Source organism: Ascidia mentula, chromosome 6 (genome assembly GCF_947561715.1).
Source record: "Ascidia mentula chromosome 6, kaAscMent1.1, whole genome shotgun sequence".
NCBI classification, from domain to species: domain Eukaryota; kingdom Metazoa; phylum Chordata; class Ascidiacea; order Phlebobranchia; family Ascidiidae; genus Ascidia; species Ascidia mentula.
The window spans coordinates 14,414,399-14,435,078 of record NC_138571.1 but is presented as its reverse complement, the minus strand read 5'-3'; the positions used below and the strand labels follow the sequence as shown (position 1 = coordinate 14,435,078).

General features: G+C 37.2%; 3 protein-coding genes across 3 annotated transcripts; all 3 read left to right on the top strand.

Moving 5' to 3' along the window:
• Nucleotides 1-5,688: 5,688 nt before the first annotated feature.
• Nucleotides 5,689-10,589, top strand: LOC145905998 (acidic leucine-rich nuclear phosphoprotein 32 family member A-like). The gene is made up of 8 exons (XM_082993373.1): nt 5,689-5,923; nt 7,246-7,392; nt 7,559-7,678; nt 7,838-7,994; nt 8,283-8,389; nt 8,725-8,877; nt 9,380-9,464; nt 10,255-10,589. The coding sequence occupies exons 1-8, from the start codon at nt 5,876-5,878 to the stop codon at nt 10,317-10,319; spliced, it is 882 nt and encodes a 293-aa protein (XP_082849499.1). The 5' UTR covers nt 5,689-5,875; the 3' UTR covers nt 10,320-10,589.
• Nucleotides 10,590-11,473: 884 nt separating this feature from the next.
• LOC145906033 (uncharacterized) lies at nt 11,474-16,100 on the top strand. The gene is made up of 6 exons (XM_082993409.1): nt 11,474-11,735; nt 11,893-13,598; nt 13,952-14,110; nt 14,651-14,815; nt 15,142-15,303; nt 15,490-16,100. The coding sequence occupies exons 1-6, from the start codon at nt 11,675-11,677 to the stop codon at nt 15,655-15,657; spliced, it is 2,421 nt and encodes an 806-aa protein (XP_082849535.1). The 5' UTR covers nt 11,474-11,674; the 3' UTR covers nt 15,658-16,100.
• Nucleotides 16,101-16,419: 319 nt separating this feature from the next.
• LOC145907261 (NACHT, LRR and PYD domains-containing protein 12-like) lies at nt 16,420-20,426 on the top strand. The gene is made up of 12 exons (XM_082994689.1): nt 16,420-16,452; nt 16,619-16,706; nt 16,767-18,065; nt 18,145-18,192; nt 18,264-18,344; nt 18,528-18,772; nt 18,880-19,041; nt 19,216-19,377; nt 19,486-19,587; nt 19,861-20,022; nt 20,163-20,324; nt 20,403-20,426. The coding sequence occupies exons 1-12, from the start codon at nt 16,420-16,422 to the stop codon at nt 20,424-20,426; spliced, it is 2,568 nt and encodes an 855-aa protein (XP_082850815.1).
• Nucleotides 20,427-20,680: the final 254 nt, after the last annotated feature.

The window sequence follows — 20,680 nt, the reverse complement described above, 5'->3', positions numbered from 1 at the left end:
CAGGCCAGCTTTACATACAACCGTCGAGCTGGACAAGCTACGCCTTCTTGTTTAAGCAATGGTGGCACAAGTAGTTGCCGAAACATTTCAAACTAATAAAACATGTCAATGTTGTTTACAATATGGGTTAGCCTATTTGTCCTTAAAATTATGAGGAAATTGTGAAAAGTGTTCTTTACTAGTCTGCATTAAGCAAAGCAAAATCGATATCGTATAAGAATCATTTAACTTACATACATAGAATGACATAACATATTAAAACAATGTAGAAGTAATAGAAACAATAACTATGAAATAGCTGCAGATATTTTCACCTCCGGGGTTTGATACCTTATGGTTGGTCCCCAACGACTGTCAAGATGCACTGATGAGATCTTACAGTTTGGAACAGTGGCTCTGTCAGCATCTCACATATTTCAAAGCAATTTTAGAAGACCGCATTATCGGCTAATTATTGTCACATGATTTGTCTTCTGTGTATTACGTAGAAGTAATGTAAAGGAGTTAGGAACATGACATCAACTGTAGTTGAACTGCAAAATTCTAATCCCAAACTCATATTGTGCTGTTACGCACGACGTTTTTTCCAGGGATACACAGCCTACTTGGCTGTCAACATGGCCAACAACTATATTCAATACACGAACAGTTCAAGAGTGAGAATTTGGACGATTGGTGACCCAACAGCTCCCAGCGATGCCGCAAGTTTCCGTCTTTTGGAGACAAGAAACGATTTTTGTGAGTATACGTGCTCTAACGCGACGTCTAGCGGTGGTAATATTATAACTTTATATTGGTACGTTGCAACGATCAGAACGAAGACCTTTGTTTTTAAAAAATTGTTGCTTTCCTACAGACAACTAAACTATTTTAACTTCTTTTCAGCGAAGAGTTGCAGTCCAGGTACCGGAGTCGCAATTTCGTAAGTTGCTTGCTTTCCATTATAATCTAGGCCAAGGTAACTGGTGATCGACAACCGAGTGCTGTTTATAGCGCACTAGGGTACTACCAATGCCAAAATATACCTGATTTTTCATTTCTATATATGCATCCAATAAAAAAGCCTTAAATTCTACTTTGGTGTCAGCTGCAATTAATGACAAACTCGATAAAACTTGGACAGTGTTTGCAAAAAACAAGAGTTTGACAATACAAACCGTAAGTTTGGAAACAAAACGAGTCGTAATGATCAGTGAGCTGTACGCAGAGCACACTGTTTAACCACTAAGACTGTAAGTTAATTTTCTCAAAAAAAAATAATAATCTAAAATCTCAAAGCCGTGAGTGAATGGCCTCTGGAGTTGTTTACAACTTCCCTTATTTATTACACCTATGTACTGCAGTCTTACAGAGGACGATCTTAACGTCCTTCACGGTAGACCAGGAGATATATTCTACATTTCGTCAGAGCCGGTGGTAAACCCGAACACTTTGAATCCTGAATGTCGTTCAACGTTTGCCAATGCTGCCTTCAGTTTCAACATGACCCAGTGCACTTCCTTGATATACGTGAGCAGTTTCATATTATCGATTTTAAACTTTTTTTCCTATCCTTAGTCCTACTGCTATTTACCGGGGCACCAAAAAGATGCAACGCTTTCGAGCTATTCTTCTTAACAATTACCATCGCGCACGCTCGCAGCAATTTTACTTCGCCAAACAGTGTTTATTGCAAACAAATTTTACACTGTCTTAGTGAAGGGTTTTCAAACTACTTGTAGAGGGTCACGGCACGCTCTTCACACCCCAGGATTCAAATGCGGTACACAATTTTTTTTCAAAAGGTTTCGCATACATTTATATTGAAACAGCACAGCACAGCACAGCACAGCACCATGCTTGAGGAGATAATTTTTAGTTCCTCTGCTACTGTACAGAATTCAACGAAAATGCCTACTTCAAATATAGCAAACCAGTTTTATTCGTTGTCATTTAACAGGGCCCAAGTTCTGACATCATGGCCTTTATGTTCACAATCTGGAACATAAAACCTGTCGATCTCTCCTCGGTCGTGCAGCGTGCGGTCCGTTACAACATCAAGTTTAACTGCACTTTCAACGCAACGGCGACAGTGAACTCAGGGCGAATTCTACCCCAGATAGAGTAAGTACAAAGTATATAGGGACTGCATGGTGCAAATGCTCTGTTGTTACTAAAAAGTGAGAGCATGATCCACATATTCGAACTTGATCTGTGGCATTCGAAGACCGGAATATGTTTCAATGGCTGAGAATCAATGTAAATATGCAATGGAAAACATGGGATAAATGATAGAGAAAATGTCGAAAGTGACTACAGGAATCAGACTGTGCAAATCGGTGACCGGCGGATCTGTCTTTACAAATCAATATTAATATTACTAGAACTCCAAAAGGAGTAAAAGACGATCAGCGCCAGTACAAGATCTTGATTTATTAACAGAAATATTAATTTCGCTTATTGGCATATCCTCAGTTTCTGTCTCATTCGAGTTTCAGGAATATAATATATGTGGATAAACAACGGACAATTTTCTCAGTAGATAAATAATCGGCCAACTTTTATTCAGTGAACCAGGTGTGATTTTGGATTCTATGACGAACGAATTCGACGTCTCCCTTCAAATGTACGACAGTGCCGCTTTTTCTTCCGCTCTGCCTACAGACTCTACGGTCACCGTGCCCAATTACTTGTACGGAAAAATTGCTCTGTTGGGCGTAACCACAGGTGTTGAATACTTTGTTATGGAGGCAAGTATTTTGCTAATTGTACAAGGAATATGAAGTGTAATGAAAGAATCATAATAGAAACATCGTAGGACCAGCACGAAATATCCAAAAAATTAAACTCTTCTGTAACGTGACTATTTGCAGTATGCGACGCCTAAATCTGTGTGAGACAAATTTATGCTTAAAAGTCTGTCAAGTGTTTCATTTTGCGCACATTGATATTTTTGTGCCAAATCTTTTTTACACGTGTTTTGCTGCAGTATTGAATATATTTACTCTTTGTTTCAGATGACAACATGTTGGGCGACCCTCACTGCCGACCCCAATGGATTGCCGACGTACCCAATTATCGATTCACAGTCAGTTCGTATTTTAGTATCGCTAATAGGGTTGCTAAACCGTGCCTCTAAGATTTATGCTTATTTTCAAGAAGCAGTGTCTAAGAAATTACAATGTCTTATTTCTAAACACGTGCTTATTTTCGACTTGCTTGCTTTTCCATTTTATATTTTCTTCTGCATCATCAAAAAGCAGCGTGCTTGTTTATGGAACTGAGCTGAAGTCCCGGTGAGTAAGCAACAAAAATCTTATTTCATAAACATTGTAGCTGTGCTGCTACGGATGGGAACGAGGCGCCCGAAACGAGAGAGGTTCTGAGAAACTTCCAAGCTGAGTACGCTGCGTTTAGGTTGCAAAGTTTTTCCTGGACGAATGTGAGCGATTTGGAGCAAACGTTATTCGTCCACTGCTATGCCAGTATTTGTCAGAACATGACGGGAATTTGTGTTGACCCGGTATGTGTAAAATTACAAGATATGTTATATGTTTGACAGAAAAATGTCTTAATATGGATACAGGAATCAGCCTGTACAGGTATGTATTGACCGACAGATTTGTCGTATCAGTATATTTGGAGAACACAAAAAACTGTAACAAAACGATTAGCGTCAGTGCTTTATGTTATCTTATGTACAATGACGATCAATCATGTTTAATTGCGGATAGTAAACAACAGACAACGCGATTTTCATTAGCGAACTGGCTTAAAACTTTAACTTGTACTTTTGGATATAGTAAAGAAGTCCTTTTTGCCATTATGCAATAAGCACTTGCAAACAACCAGTACGGGTTTTTACAAAAGCAACAGGTTTATCAAATAAATATCTTCAAATTAAACCGATTTGTCTTGCTAGGGATGTTCCAGAACCCGCCGTTCTTTAAGCCAAGACAAGGGCAGACGAATAACATTTGGACCAGTCCGTATCTTGCAACCAGATCAATGCAAAAAAGTATGTTTTGTTATTGACTTTTTTGTCATACTGAGTATTCATTGCCTGCTGCGCCTACGACAGAACAATGGAATGTGTTCGGATGGGTGTGAAATGGTCGACGGCAAGGCACAATGTTACTGTTTCGATGGAAGAAAGTTCACAGACGGGGAGAAGATTTGCACAGGTATTCTTTTATATTTATTGCCCCTGTTCAATTTGCAATGAGCATACAAGTGTCAATTTTTTGGCAGGCTTTCGTTCTAAACATTGTGTTGCTGTTGTTGCCAGACATGTTGTAATTTCTGAGAAACTGACCTTCAGGCATATAGAATGGTATTTCCTCGGTAGTCGATAATAATCCAATATGCAACGGTGGTGTGCAGTTAAGTTGAAGGTTATATTAATCGCGAAGAAAACAACCGTATAAAAGTGTACTGAAACATAAACACAGCAAAAAAATAATATTTTACAGATATGAATACAGAGTCAGTCAACACCGGTCCGCTCCCCTCGTTGATGGCCATTGGATCATTGGTGGTCGTCATGGCAATAATCCTTTATTACTATAGAAAACTTCCGCAGAATATCACACTATATAGTTCTCACCACGTGTATTGATCTCATGTTTAACGACTGGTCTCTATGTTTTTTTTTGTGTGATTTATTTATCCAGATATGTATTTTCCTTGAGGTATATGCGACTGCTACTACAGCATCAGTTGCAATAAACGCAAAACAAAAACAACTTTGTTTGTGTTTTTCTTTGCTTCTAGAACTCCAATCGTAGCTAAATATAGACATTTTTTCTGCACATTATGAAAATCTATGTCAGCGTAACTTATAATAGGAATGTACTGGATCGAATCCGGACATAGAAGCCAAATATTGACATCGAATTTCATTGGGTTTTAACCATTGCGCCCTCTATAACAGGGGGGTTATAGAGGGCGCTATGGTTTTAACGGAAATATTGACAACGGCGCCATGTCGCTACAGCGAATATCAACCCATTATTTGTAGTGAAACTAGTGCTTTTTACGATCGTTATGAAAATTACTTTCTTATTAAATATTCAGATTCGGCCAAATTCGAATCTTTTCTGCCTTGATACACATTGTATAAACCATTTAATGAAAAGAAATGACAAACCTACTGCAAATATGGTGTTTTTGCCACAGCCAGGACCTGCGCGCATCCATTAGGCGAATTCAAGCGTGCCAAAATGACCAACCCTAAACAGAACATAACTATGCACAAAAAACACCGATGTTTAAATTTTATTGTTTTTATGTTGTCTTGCGCGAAACGCTTCATCCAATCAAAATAAATGCAAAACCACATCAGGTACCAAAAGGTAAACCCTTGACTGGCACATTCAGGCCTTGATCCAGAGCAAAACCAATATCCATTTTAAAGGGGTATTCGCGCTAAATAACCGTTGTTCAACGAACAAATGTTCTGTTGCGCTAACCAGGCCTTCTCAGCACGTGAGATTACGCACTGGAGCGCATCCTTTAACGCTTGGTTGGTTTTTATCTGTGACGTCCTTAACACGTGCTTGGTTTCTGAGCTGTGATTGGCTCGAGTGAAAGAGCCGTCGGTGGCCGCGCTCGCGCATGAGCGTGTGTGCTTCGAAGCGTGTGCGGGCGTGCGCTCATACACATGCGAGGTGGTCCGTCAAAGCACTATAGCGCTTAACTGTATGTGAAGCTCTGGCTGTCTGTGCAAAAACGGTTCAGTCAGATGTTTGGTTGCTTTGTATCGCTCTCTGCGTTCTCGTAGTATTTCGCGGCTTGACGGTCGATTCGGGAAAGGGCACAAACGAAACCGGCACATTGCAGCATTGGAACTGTTTGATTGCCAAAAAGTGCTTGATAACCAGAGAAAAACGTCATCATGCTGAAAAGGATACAGTTAGAATGCCGTGGAAAAAGTCCTGAAGAGGTAAGACCAGCTAAAGTGTTTTTTATTGTAATGCCATTGTTTTAAATTCTTACGATAAAAGTACTACTTACCATTGCCATATTGTTCCAAAGAGAATAAAATACAAACAAGTGCACTAGTTTGGACAGTTGGTTCCGTGTTACGACACAAACGCTTCTGTTTTGGTTAAAGTGATGTAACAATCTGTTAACCTGTTTGAGAATGTGAAGGTTGTTATATTCTGATATTGGAAATGAAATCGATAACCTGGTGCCTGTCTGATACGGTTACATACCGTGTTAAATAAAGAATGCTACAAACGAATTTCAAAATCGATTTTTTATTGCTAAAATAAAAGTGCAAGAAAAGTCATACGCTGAATGTCGTTCGGTACAAAGTTATGAAGTTTTCGACTGTCTGTTTGTTAAATTAATTGTTAGCGGAATTTTTGCGCATCAATTGTTGAAAGTATTTGATTTAGTTCGAGCTTTTTTGAAGTGGTGAGCGTCGCATGCGGAATAGGGACTTAACTGTAAAAGAAAAAAGCCGTGACGTCTTTGTTTGGTTCTGGCGGCCTCGTGTTTTTCGGGAAGTCAGTAGGCGCTGAAGACATTCTGTTCCAATGACTGCAATGCTGAAAAAAATTAAAAGTTAAAATTATACAGTTTTGTTTTGATGATTTACTTTGGGAATGCATCACCACAGCTTGTATTAAAATTGACAAAATCATAAATATATTTGAATTTCGTCAAAGAGATAATTACGACAGTAGCCTAGGACTAAATACAAAACCACCTTTTTAGTTGGCATATAAAGGATACAACTTGTTTACCAAATTCTTAACCATTACTCCTGCGGTGTCAAAAGGTTGTTAGTAGTTTGTTCGGTCGAAGCATTCACATATTCCTTTTCTGGTTCAATCGGTCGAAACATTTACGTATAACTGCGGAGGTCGCTGACTACACAAGCAATTTGTCCATTTTTATAGAAACGCTGCGATTACTCGAGAATTACTCGATACTAATGGCCGACGACCTAGACTTGCATAGGCATATGTATCAGGCGATTTAATTGTGTACTACTCCGTAGTGAACTATTGTTGTTGCGATCTCCCGTTTTCTCTTGCTAACGGCGCACAGTTAAGAACTTCTGCAATGCGTCATTTGTAGTATTATTATTTCTGTTGACACTGTAGTATGCATTTTATTTGTGTTGATAGACTAGGGTTAAAATAGAGTGGAATAATATAATAATAAAAAAAGTAAGCTTTAAGTAGGCTATTTTACAGATTAAATTTTGATATTGAAAGAAGCCTGATACATGTTTTAAATATCTTATTACAGGTAAAGGATTTAAACCTTGATAACTGTCGGTGCACTGGTGAACCTGAAGGCTTGACCAGTGACTTTAGTGCTTTGACTAGACTGTCTATGGTAAAGGCAGGACTGACAACCCTGAAAGGATTTCCTGAGCTGTCCAGTCTTGAGCGGGTTTGTTAAATATGTTTGGCTCTTTTATATGTTGGATGTGTGATGTTTTTTTTGGGTTTGTGATACACTTTTTATTGTAATAAAGTGTTAGGATCGATTATTTAAAAGAAAAGTTTCACAGTTATTGTTTTTGAGTAAAAACAAAATGTATTTTGTTTTCATGCAGCTGGATTTAAGTGGCAATCGAATTTCTGGAACGCTGTCATGCCTTAAAGGATGTGCTGTCCTAACTCATCTTAACCTGAGTGACAATAGAATAAAAACGCTGGATGCTTTGGAATCCCTGGTAGGGAGATAAACCTTTGATCTTGATTGTGCATGCTGTTTTAATTAATTTATATTCTTATTCAAAAGTACCCTATAGTTCTAAACAGTCACAATGTCTATTAACTCATACATCATCATGTTATTTCTGTTCCCCTACATGCTTTGTATTTTCATTCAGGCCGAACTCCCAAATCTGGCGAACTTGGATTTGACCAACTGTGATGTGCAGAAAGTTCCTCAATACAAAGAAGAAGTGTTTGGTCTGATTCCAAGTCTTCAGTTTCTTGACGGTTATGATGCCAACGGCCAAGAAGCTGTGGATTCTGATGATGAAGGTATTTTTTTCTATATTTTTGTTACTAGTGTGATCAAAAAAGATCATTCAGTGCCTTATTTGGTGTGAGTAGTTATTGAGAGTTTGGCATAGAGCACTATACAATTGCTTACTCTCTTCAAATTTCCAAGTATTATGATGATTAAGCGAAGTAATAATTTTGTAAATTTTGCAGATTTGCTGCAGATTAAATTGTTTTTGTCAGTTTTTGGACTAAATTATCAAAGCTTTTTATTGTTAAATTCAATTGAAACAGTTGTTTTTTAACATGCTGTGCTATTGTAAACAGACGATGAGGAGGAGAATGGACATGAAGAAAATAACATTGATGGATCAGAGGATGGTGAAGAGCAGGATGATGAAGATGCAGATGATGATGAGGAAGCGGAAGATGAGGTGGGAGTTTTTTACAAGACTGAATGTGGTTTATTACCTCAGCAATAGCTATTAACCCGCTAGGAGTATGCACCTTTTTTATTTAGATAACAATTTAAGTGTAATGTTTTTTGCTTTAAATGGCTAAACAAGGAAGATGCATAATTTTTTAGCTTAATGCAACCAAAACTTCTTTAGATAAACATTTAAACCCTAAATTGCATCCCAAAATTGTGGATTTACAATTAATATTGTGAAATTGTTTTTTATTTTCTTCTGTCTTGTATATTTCTAATGTTATTTCTTACAAAACCAAGTTTAAATTTCTATGTACAATACTGCAAAAAAATTTACAGGTAATTGAAAACCCTGAGGATGGAGCTGAAGTGGCCGCAGGGAATCAAAATGCAGAGGATGATGATGAAGACGACGATGAAAGTTACGTCGATTCTGAAGAAGAAGATGAAGAGGAATATGGCCTTTCATATCTCGATGGGGATGAAATTCAGGTAAGATCGTTTAATTAGGTGCAAAATAAGTGGAGTTGATAACTTTGAAGAGAAAAGTCAAACCAAAGATGCTGTTAATCATGTTAAGTAAACGTTTTCAACCTATACTGGGTTCATCATCAGTAAGCGCCAACACTTTTCTGCAACCAGCTGTAGTAGTACTGATGATGAACCAAGTATAGGTACGAAACGTTTACTTAACATGATCGTTTAATTATATTTACAGCAATATGTTACACCACACTTGGCAGTTATCGTGATTTTAAATTATGAATCTTTCTGGTGATAGCAAAAAGAGAATGTTGGACCTAAAATTGTTCTACAAGTGATGGAATAAAGTTAATTTGCAAACATTGTACATACACTTTTGTTTCCACTAAACACTAATGCACAATCACCATAACTTGGTCTCGGTTTAGAAGTTTTTGTTCTATTGCTTACTGTATTTGGCATATGTATGCCAACCAGCCATACTTTGTTTACGATCAAATGAAATTTTTAGGATGACGAAGATGATGATGATTATGAGGGGGAAGTGGAGCAGGAGCAGGATGATGATGAAATCGATGAAGAGGACGAAGATGGCAGTAAGTTTGCTGTTGATTTGTTTTGAGTGTGATTGGCAAGTGAAATATTAGGAAATAGTTTAATTGGACCAGAGGTCGACAGTCTGCGGTCCTGGAGCCTCGTGCAGTCCTTTCGCCCCTCTGCACATGCACCCAAAGGAGAACTGAATTTCGAGAAAAAAAAAACTGTGTGAATAAATTGTCACCACTTAACACAACTCTGTGCCACTTGTAACTATCTGCTTGCAATAGTTTCAATGTTTCGACCGCCGAAAACGGCGAATGACGCTATTTTGTTTCCTGTGCAATAAAGGTTGTGGTACACTAAGCACACCATCCTATAGCACTTGACGTGCGTGTGCGCTGGTAAAATTCGGTCTATACAAAACAATAACTCTTAAGATGTACAATTAGTCCGTTTCGAAACGCAAATTAACACGACCAGGGTGGAAATAACCCCGTGTTACTTTAAAATGGGTTTTACGGCTGGGTACGTTAATCGCGGTACCACGCCATGAGGTATTTGGTGTGTGCTTGTCTTGAAATTTAAAATTCACATGCCTTTTTTGTGCGTACTGCAGAGTTGAGAAGTAACTGGTTGTAGTTCATAGTTCAAGGCGAAAGTTTTACGAAAAAGCTTCGGAAAATGTTGTGTAAAATGAATACAATTTCTTATGAACTGGGCAGATAATTCGAGTCACATCCTGTTGCGAAGCCTGTTTCATTTGTGACGTTGCTTCGATAAATTCTTCATTCAAAAATTAAGCGTACTTTTGAGAACCACTGCCCTAATCTTTACTTTGAACTTCAGGTGGGGAAACCCCTAGAGGGGTAAAGCGCAAACATCAGGAAGAGGAAGAAGGCGACGATGTGTGAAATAACGGCTCCCGTGCGCCACCCAGCGCCCTGACTGCCAGTTTTTTTCTTACCAACCCGACCGCACTTTTTTACCCGTGCTCGGCCCACCCTGGAAAAAGCCCCTTGTGGGAGTTTTCCTCGGGGGAATACCCTTTTCGTTTTGTCGTGTGCGTCTTTTTGAGCGATCCTGCTCTGCCGTTTCCTTTTTTTGGTCCACACCCCACGTTGCCGGTGTAATGTAGTAATCGTTGTGAACTTTTATTAAAAGGCGCTTCCGGTGTCAACGCATCGAGCTGTGTGAGGGAACCTTAACAAAGAAAGGCTTTTTTTTACATGGCAAAAAGGGCAACAACAAATACAAAAACAGTCAGGAGCATTATTAATAGCTTTACTTTATGGTTATTTTGGTTATTATTCTTTTGCGTTTTCCCTCAAACACATAGAGTTGTACAGCAGAATGGACCAATCCAGGTTTTGACGGTGCCACGAAAATGCCGGTTCCTGGCAGTATGTGGAATATTAGAAGTTGTGTTTCAATGCGACATCTATCTTACACGTGGTCGTAAACTCAAATCGAAACAATACATTTTATGAGTGAATGACTGCGTGCAAAAACAAAACCCAGTAGTTTGACGCAGGGACGGATCAAGAAATTATTACAAGGGGGTCCATTGTGGCGCATTAATGGAGGTTTTGTTTCTTGGTCGAATAGTACGCCAAACAAAGCATGAACGAAACGCAATGTTAAAAAGACACCCGTTTCCCCACTGTTATAAGATATTCGATGACTGGTCGCCCAGTTTGTCCCTTATGGATCCGCCCCTGGTTCAACGACGACTGCAACGTCACTACAATGTGAAAACGCTTTGCCTGCCTCGTTGATTTTTGCTGGCCTCCAAATCGCACTGGATGTGCATTTCGCATGAGTGGGTACGAATGTGAAGGCTGTTTTTTACAGTTGTGAAACTAGGCGACCGCAGTGTTTTTTCGGCTACATGAAGTCCTACAATATCTTTATAAAATGCGTAGTTGTCACAGACAACTATAATTGAAAGGTTTAATTTAGCGGGGTCGCATCACTTACTGGAAATCCCCCCAAACGCAACTGCTAGATGTCGTTATCGGGCGTTGGCCATTGCGCTCCACAAAACAGTTCTTCGATTGGCCTGCACTGAGCTTTATTCCAACAAGGATCTTGTATGACTTTTTACAGGCTTTGCAGCCAAGCAGGATTAGCCACTTTTTCTTGACAAGTCGGTGCGAGATCTGAAAATTCAAGTTCCCGGTTCAGAAACTTAAGTAAAAGATAATCTATTTTTGGAAACCAAATTCCGTAGAGTTTAACAACCCACAGCAATACCTTGTAACACAACATGTCTTCCAGTCAACCGGAAAAAAACAGAATGGAGGAACTAACTAATTCTGAAAGTTTGAGTGAGTTGCATTTCAATTTTGTGACTAAAATGTTGATGTGTGTACGTAGTTGTACAGCTGACATGGCAGCTATATTTAACAACTGTTGATCGTGCCTTTTGATACACCTGATTTAGTTTATTTTGCATGACTTAATACATTTTTGGATTTTTTTTAGAATTGCTACTACAGCAAGAAGTCCAGCGGATTGTGTCACAGGACATATTTGGAATTGGCCCAACAAATAGTTTTAGCCCTCCTCGATTGTCACATCACTATCAAGACATAGAAATAACAGGAACTGAACGCTGTGATGGTTGCAAGCAACCGCTGATAGATGAAAATGACAACCTTATTACACCAGACAAATTGTTTGATGAGGCACAGATGTACTTTAACAATAGAGCTACTTTACTTCGGTCAGTTTCATATAGTAACTGCGTGCAAGTATTTGGAAATGATTACTCCATACAACCTTCCAGCAGTTTAAATTGGTTGCGTAATAGTCTTGCAGATAGTTCATCTTTTCTTTTTGTGGTTCACTTTCAAGCACTTAATTTAACAACAGAAATGAGTTTGCTTGAATTTCTTTTGTCCACCGTTGATTTGAATTGGGAACACACAGCTGATTCAGATAAATCGCTCCTAACTGCTATAAATAATGACCCGAATGTTTGTGTGGTTGTGTATGGATTTGATGAGATGTTGTCTTCGGAAATAAATCGACTGCCAACAATTCCTCATGCAAGTTTTCATGACAAAGGCAGTGCATGGGTGTTTGGTTTTAACCTCCTGTATGGGGATTTGCTTCCCAATGCCAAAAACGTGTTTTTTGTAAAATCCCCGATAAGTGAAAACATTCCCACAGTGCAGTTTGCTAAGCACTTTAACCCGAGCTTTACTTGTATCATTGATGCATCAACACACAAGAAATGGCAAAATTCCATTGGAACCTCTCTATGTGGTGGTGTTGACAAGCTAAATAAATACAACACATGGAAGGGAAATTATGTCTGTACTAACTGCAACGCCCCTGTATGCTTTTTCCTGAGCCTGAGTTACTTTATGAACAAGTCTGATGATTTTGAACTTAAGTCTCTTATGCCAATTTTTGACTTTGCTTGGGACATGATGAATGAGAAATCCAATGTGAAAGAGTTCAAAGAAGAAATCACCTGTTTTACTAAGTTTGCTTTAAAAAATCTCCAGGCCTGCAGCAAATTGTGTTTCTCACTGAATGATTTCAAAGAATTTGGAGTTTCACAGAATTTACTCAACATTCTTTTACAGACTTCTGTTACAAGTGGCTTCAAAATACCTGACATAAGCCTAACAATTCTCAAAAACAAACCCAAAATGAGTTTTTCTAATTTAATCTGGCAGGAGTGGTTCGGGGCTATGTCCCTGATGTGTGTAATTTCCTATGAAGAGTTTGTGGATGCTGCAAGTAAGTTAGATCAAGAAAGGTGGAAAAATGTTACAAGATTTGCATTTGGATTTAGCAATGACAGTATGTTCGAAAAAATCTCAGCTATAATTCAACCACATACCAAAGAAGTGTGGTTAAAGAAGGTCAAGCAACTCAGAACCTTTATTTTTGATAAGTTGAAGGAAGCAGACCAATACAAAAAGGCAAAATTGATACTGTCATTGTGTCAATGGGTTAATGAGTGTGAGAGTGATGAAATTAGAAATGAAATCGCTTCTGTTATTGGCAGTAAATTTTTGCTTTATGATGAGCATCTATCAGTTCCAGATGTGGCCCATTTTTTTTTTATGTTGAACCTAGTGAACCACCCTATGGATTTTGAACTGAATCTTTGTTCTTATGCTGACAATGCTTTGGAGTTATTTGTTGATGAAGTTGCAAAACTTTCGTTCAGGGTAAGTATTGAGCAATAGTCTGGTATGTTTGTGGCCTGCAAGGGCATTTACAACCAAGGCCTAAAAGCTCAATTGCGTTTGTTTCACAAAGACTTGACGAATATAATTCAAAAGCTTTTACCTAAAACCAGACAGTAGCTCATGAAACACTTCATATGTAATTATGGAATCCTAGGGTATTGGTATATATACTAACCAAACATCACCATGTTTTTTTATCAAAAATAAAATTGGTCAGTGGTATTTACTATAGAACGTATGCTTATGTAGCACTGACTGTATTTTTATTTAATTGATTATATTCAATTTTATTTTTTGCTGCGTCAAAACAAGACCTTTCATCTTTACAATAGGCCAAATGCTTAAATATCAGTGGAGGTGCGAAAGGTGCTGGTGTGTCTTGTGTGGGGAAATGTCTTGATAATATTGAATCATTGTATCTGGATGAATGTGGATTGGACTTGGAAGGTGCCAAAAAGCTTGGAGAGAATTTCAAGTCTCTTACAAGACCTGTAAGTTTAAAATAATATATTAGCCTAATACAATATGATACTGTGTTTTTAATGGAAAAGCCAAGTCTAAAAGAAACTCAAACCATCTTTCTATGTTTTTCTTTTTGCTGTGAACAACTACAGTGGCATACAACCTGTGGCCCACATGAAAACTTGAACACTTTGCTCCTTGTCAAAAAGTGGCTCTCAAAAATGATTTACAAACACATGTGGCCTTTAGATCAAAAGACCCGTAAACTACAACATAATATAACAATTTTTTCGAAGGTAAACTGGCATTAACACCGATAAAACCTTCGAGATTATCAAGTTTGGTGTCCATGTGAGAGTATCAGGATGTAAAGAGTTTTCCAGAGAGTTTCATGTATAATTCCATTCCATTTATTTGTGGTTACAATTTATTTTGACAAAGTTTTCTTCATATTTTTGCAGAAAATGGAGATAATTTTTGACTAAATGTAGCCTTAAATTATTTTTATGGCTTTTGATCAAAAAACATTATCATTATGGCTTAAACTAGCTATTTGGTTATTTCTTCAGCTTAGAGAGGTTCACATTGAAGTTTGCTGGATTAGGTGTGATGGGTGCCTTGCAATTATGTCCAACATTGACATGATCGAAAACCTGGCATTGATTGACTGCGGCATTGGAGATCCAGAGCATATTGAGGCTATTGCTAATGAAATACTGAAGCGTGATACTCCTGTAAGTTTCTCTGTTGTTATAAACCTCGGATATGATAAAATATATGTGTGTTTTGAACTATAAATTTTGTGTACACTTTTCTCATGAAAATAGTCTCAAATGGAAATAAATTAATGAACATTGAGGTTTGTGTTACAGTTTTAAAAATACTTCTTCGAAATAGGAGGAATGATTCAAACTGTCTCAAGAATCTCTTACAGAAACATTTAGGTTTTATTCTTACCGTGTACGCATACAAATATCTAGATTATGAACTCTGAGACAACTTGTTTTATTTCTTACACTTGTTATGTCCTTGTGTATAATTGAAAACTTAAATTTTTTAGATGAAAAGTCTCAACCTGAGCAAAAATGACATGCAAGGACGAGGCGTCTTGCCAATACTTAAGTGTCTTTCCAAAGTGGAACGTCTCATTCTACAAGAGTGTGAACTTGAATGTGAGGAAGTAAATAGCATTGCTGAAGAAATTGCCAAACTTACACAACCAGTACGTTTAATTAATCATATTACTACTGTGACTATAATTGATTAAAATACTATTTTGTGTGAATTTGCTTTAATCTTGAAGTGAAGTTATTGAAAAAAAATGCAAGAGTACTATTACCAAGTTTTTAAATAAGTTACTACAGATTGTAAACTATGAACCATGCTGTGTAAAACGTAATGTTTTCAGATGAAGGTTTTGGATTTGAGCTACAATTGCATCTGCAATGAGTCCGCTGTTGCCTTGGACCGTTGTCAACACAATGTAGATCATTTTGTTCTTGACTATCATGACCTTGGCCCTGAGCATGTGGCCAAGATTGCACATAAAATGTCGGGCGATTCTTCACGGTGCTAATCTGGGTGTATTCCTAAATGCTAATTCTGCCTTGAACCTACTCCTCAATATAGACATATTTATTCACTTCATCTGTAGATTCTTTCTTGTTGTGATTTAAAGTTCCTCATTATAATGTGCACTTTGTTCATGGTGGCATTTCATCTCCATGTATGTAAAATTTACATTGTAAATCATCACTTTGGATATACTTTTTTAGAATTGTGCTACATTTTGTATTTCTTGCTGCCAAAAAGTTCTAGAGAGTGTGAAATTACAACTGCACGTTTACCTCTTACATGTTATTATAGTGCATTCCGAATTTGCTGCCATCTGTCATGCATTTGAAAATTTCATTACATTTTAAAGTCCTATTTTCTCTGTGTGTGTGTTTTTTGCATGTGTCAGTGTTTGTTTTATTTGTGTAAGAGTGGCAAGTTATATTCAATAAACTGTATTAAGTAGTTGCACAGTCTTGCTTGTATAGGGTTTGTCCAGATAGATTGTATATTATCGTTTTATATTTAGTACGTTGTGGCAATAGAGGCAGACAGGTAATTGTAGGAGTACATAAATAACATCTTTAAGTGCTGACAATTCTAGGTTTTTTGTCAGATTGCAGACTGAAGTTAAACAGTACATGTTTGTTAATCTTTAACTGTGTGGTTATAAGCACCACTTAAAAGCAAATATTTTCATGGCTGTTAAACTGCAGTATCAAGTGGGATTGCATTGATATTTTTCGATTGTTGTGAACTGCCACCTGCTGATACAAGCAAGGTCATGGAATCTGAAAACAGACCTCAAGAGTTTAAAGTGAGTGCATAGAGATTAATACCTAAAAATGAGGGGCTAATATTAAAAAATGTTAATTCTTCTTTATACCAAACTTTTGAAAATGCAGTGAGTAGAAAAAGTTATTTATTATTTGAAAAAGAAGACAATGATAAACAACAACTACATGAGATGTAACTTTTACTAGGATTGTACGATTGCTCAAATGAACACAGAACACCATTACCACCAATACGGCATTCTGAACAACCCAAATGAAATACAGATTAATACAGGTGACTGTTGAAAAACAGCTTTTACCTTCTTTTAATATTCAATATTAAGTACGGTTACAGATTTGCAGCAAAAAGCCATTGAGTTGTGCCAGAAACAACAGATCGAGAGTATGAAGCGAGACAGGTACTTAGTTCTACAACAATACATGGAGGACTTACCAGTTGTGCATCCTCAACTTGTAAATAGAGATATTTATCTTGGGAATGCAAAGAATCCTTTGTCACTGGAAAAGCAACCAACCACTCATAACCTAGCTAGGCGTAATAAGCTTTTGTTTGAAGATTTAGAAAAGCATAGCAGCTTTTTGGCACTGGTCGGGGGTCCTGGAAGTGGAAAGACCACCCTTTCCAAGAGATTGGTAAAACTTTTTGAAAGCAGGCAAAAGTTTGTTGTTTTTCTGAAATGCAGGGAGTTAAAGTTTGTGGAAAACTTGACCTGCAAACAACTTTTTATAGACTATCCTTACCCTGAACTTAATGAAACACAAAAAATGCATGCATTTCAGTGGATGCTGGCCAATAAAGATAAATGTACTTTTGTTTTGGATGGCTATGACCAGGCACCTTGGTCACTGGAAAATGTGGAACCAAGTTGCGCTGATTACAAAACACCTTTGCCCATTGATCAATTGGTGGCAAACTTATGCAGTAAAAAGTTTTTTTCAACATCTGGCCTAATTTTTACATCCCGACCATATTCTTTGCTCAAAATCTCTTCCTTTCTACGCCCAACCACAACTGTGTATGTGGATGACCTTGCAAGAGATGACATGAAAACCTTATTTTATGCTTTGGCTGACAAAGATGCTGACCAATTGTGGAAAACCCTCACTGCATGCGCTCCACAATTATTTGAGCTTTGTTGTAACCCCTTGCTACTGCAATTTATTGTCCACTTTGGTCTGCACCAAAGCTTAACCGACAAAACCACCATTACAAAGGTTTTGACTTTAGTCCTTGACCATCTTCGGCACTCAAAACATGCAAAAGCCAGTAAAGATATATTGGTGCTGCATGAACCTCTTGGCAGAATGGCTTACAAAGGTATCTCCTGCAAAACAGTAGGTTTCACAAAAGATAATTTGGATGCAGAAAGTCTTGAACCAAGCATTGTCCAAGATGTAATAATTGCAGTTGCCCACACAGCCTTATACCCCAATCATCGACTGTTTGCGGGTGACCAGAGGTTTTTCTTTGTTCATCAGATGTTACAAGACATATTGGCAGCCAAGTACATCACCGAATTTATGCCCATTACGGAGTTCATTGAGTTTATTCAACATGTGGTAATAGAGGAACATTGGGCTGCAGTCCGGCGGTTTCTATGTGGGCTCATCCTGGGACAAGTAAGCCATAAAGGTAAAGAAACAACAGACAAACAATCATGTCACAAACATTCCAACTTTGCATCTTCATAATATTTTGCACTTATTTCTAGCACCATTTGGCTCATGGAATGATCAGACTCAATTGGTTGAGAATACAGGTAAAAATGGATTGAAATAAATATATTTTGTACCAAATACAGCTTACTAAAGTAAATCTTCAAATTCGCAGATAAACCGACAGCATTTCTAAAGCAAATAGTTAATCGGTTGCGGACATACAAGCCATGTGGCATAGGGCAAAATGGTCGAGGTATGTTACAAAACTTATACTAGCCTTTTGCACATTGTTGCAAAATCACAAATCAAACACTACAAAAATTAACAGTATAAAATAATCTCCTGTTGTTAAACATTACCTGTTAGGAATTTAATGTCTAATTGGTGTTCAAGCCATAGGCAGAATGCCACATAACTAAAGTATCCTGCCTTTCAGACTTGCTTGAACTTGTGGTTGATTTACAAGAGTGCAATGAAAAAATCTTGGAAATTTGTACAACTCATTTTCCTGTGGAGTTGGATTTTAGTCACACACACATTTCCACTGGGGCAGCATATGCCTTGGGACAAATACTTCAAAAGTTACCACATGATGTCACAGTGCTTAATTTCACTAGTTGTGGTTTAACATCTGAGTCCTTGTTTTGGATTTGCACAGGAATTAGCAACATGAAATTCAAGGTAAGTCAAGTACCATAAATAATGGAATTACATGTTGTTCAACAAACCATCCTGCTTAAATTGTCAACATTTACTGAACTAGCATGTTAATGTTGTAAATTTTGCAGGTGAAGAAGTTGATTCTTAACTGCAATAGAATTGATAAGAAATGCACTCGGCATCTGACAAACTGTCTGGATAAAGTAGAGGCTTTGTTCTTGAATACCTGTGCCATGACCTTTGATGAATTGGAGATTTTATCAACTGGCCTTCAAACATGTTCTCAATCAGTAAGAGTGGGCATGGCTGCCAATCTACTAAAAATTAAGTCAATATTTAAACATCATAAATAATGGGGTTATGCATAAATATATGTTTGATTGTGGCCAATTTAAAAAACTATGCAATAAAAGTTTGCAACCAACTACTATTTTTCTGTTTAAAAACTGTTTTATTTACCACAGTTGCATGAACTTGATCTTAGCTGGAACAAGATTGGTTTGGTTGGATTACAACACCTTTCAAAATCCTTGCCAAATATCAGGAGTCTGATATTGGGCAACTGTGGTGTTACAGCTAATGGAATAGAAGAGTTCACAAAAGTACTGAAAAATCTTACTATTCCAGTAAGTATGAACAATTTTGGCAATTAATTCAGTTCAGTAATATATTTTAATTGAAAGATTGTTTCTCTTAAATTGCATTTTTTTTAAAACACTTGATTCCAACCACAGAAAATACCAAGAAAAACTTACGTATTGATTGTACCACCTTTTAACCAGTTTTACGTTTGTGCTGTGGCTGACATGGCAAACTTTATCAGTGCTGATGCTACTGTAATCCTCATGTTCATTATTATCACAATGACACAGTTTATCATACAACAGAAAATAAATATAGGAACATATCTGACGGTTTTGTACATCTTTAATATAAACAAGATAGCCCATACAATGGAAGAGAACTTCATACAGACGTTTCGATTGTTTTCTACATTTTACATTGAAAATGATTGTAGAAAACAATCGAAATGTCTGTATGAAGTTCTCTACCACTGTATGGGCTATCTTGTTTATATTAGAAAATAAATACATTTGGGTACTTCATAGATGAAGAAGCTTGACATAAGCGAGAATCAAACTGGAGATGTTGGGGCAAATCTTCTGGCAAGTAACTTGGACAAAATGGAGAGGCTAGTCATGCAAGATTGTGGAGTCACATCAGCAGGAGCAGAAGACTTTGCAAACCAGTTAAAGCATTACAGTGTCCCAGTATGTGTAAACATATTTATATACTGTGCAAAGGGCACTAATATTTTTCCAGTTCAACAAATAACATAAATGCCTGATAGTATTGTCTACGTGATTTTGCATAACATATTATACCTCTCTCTCTATTTATTTGTTCACAGATTAAAGAATTAAACTTGAGTTACAATGAAATTGGACACACTGGAGCAAGAAAATTGTTAGCAAGTCTGGACAAAATTGAGAAATTAGTTTTGTGGAAAGAGAACCTTACAACTAAACAATACGAGGCATTATGTGCTGAAATGAAATTTTTGAACTATTCAGTAAGTAACTATACTACATTGGAGCAGAAAAATATCGTGGCTTTATTCTAATTTATTTAATAAATTGCTTTATTTCAGGAAACAAAAATTGAGTGGAAATAAAAAGTGATGATTTGTAATGTTTTTCTGGACGGCAATGTTTGCAATTTATGTTCCAAAAGTCACAATATTCTGAATCATATCTTTGTTCTTATCATTGCAAATCCCAATTTGCCAAAAACTGCTTAATTTTTTTATTTTCGGATTGCTCGTTTGTCACAGAACTTGTGTCTATTGCAGACCAATGCTTATTCACCTTTTATCAGGTTATGCAATTCACACGGTAATAGTAAACGTAATCTGTTTTTTTGACGTCT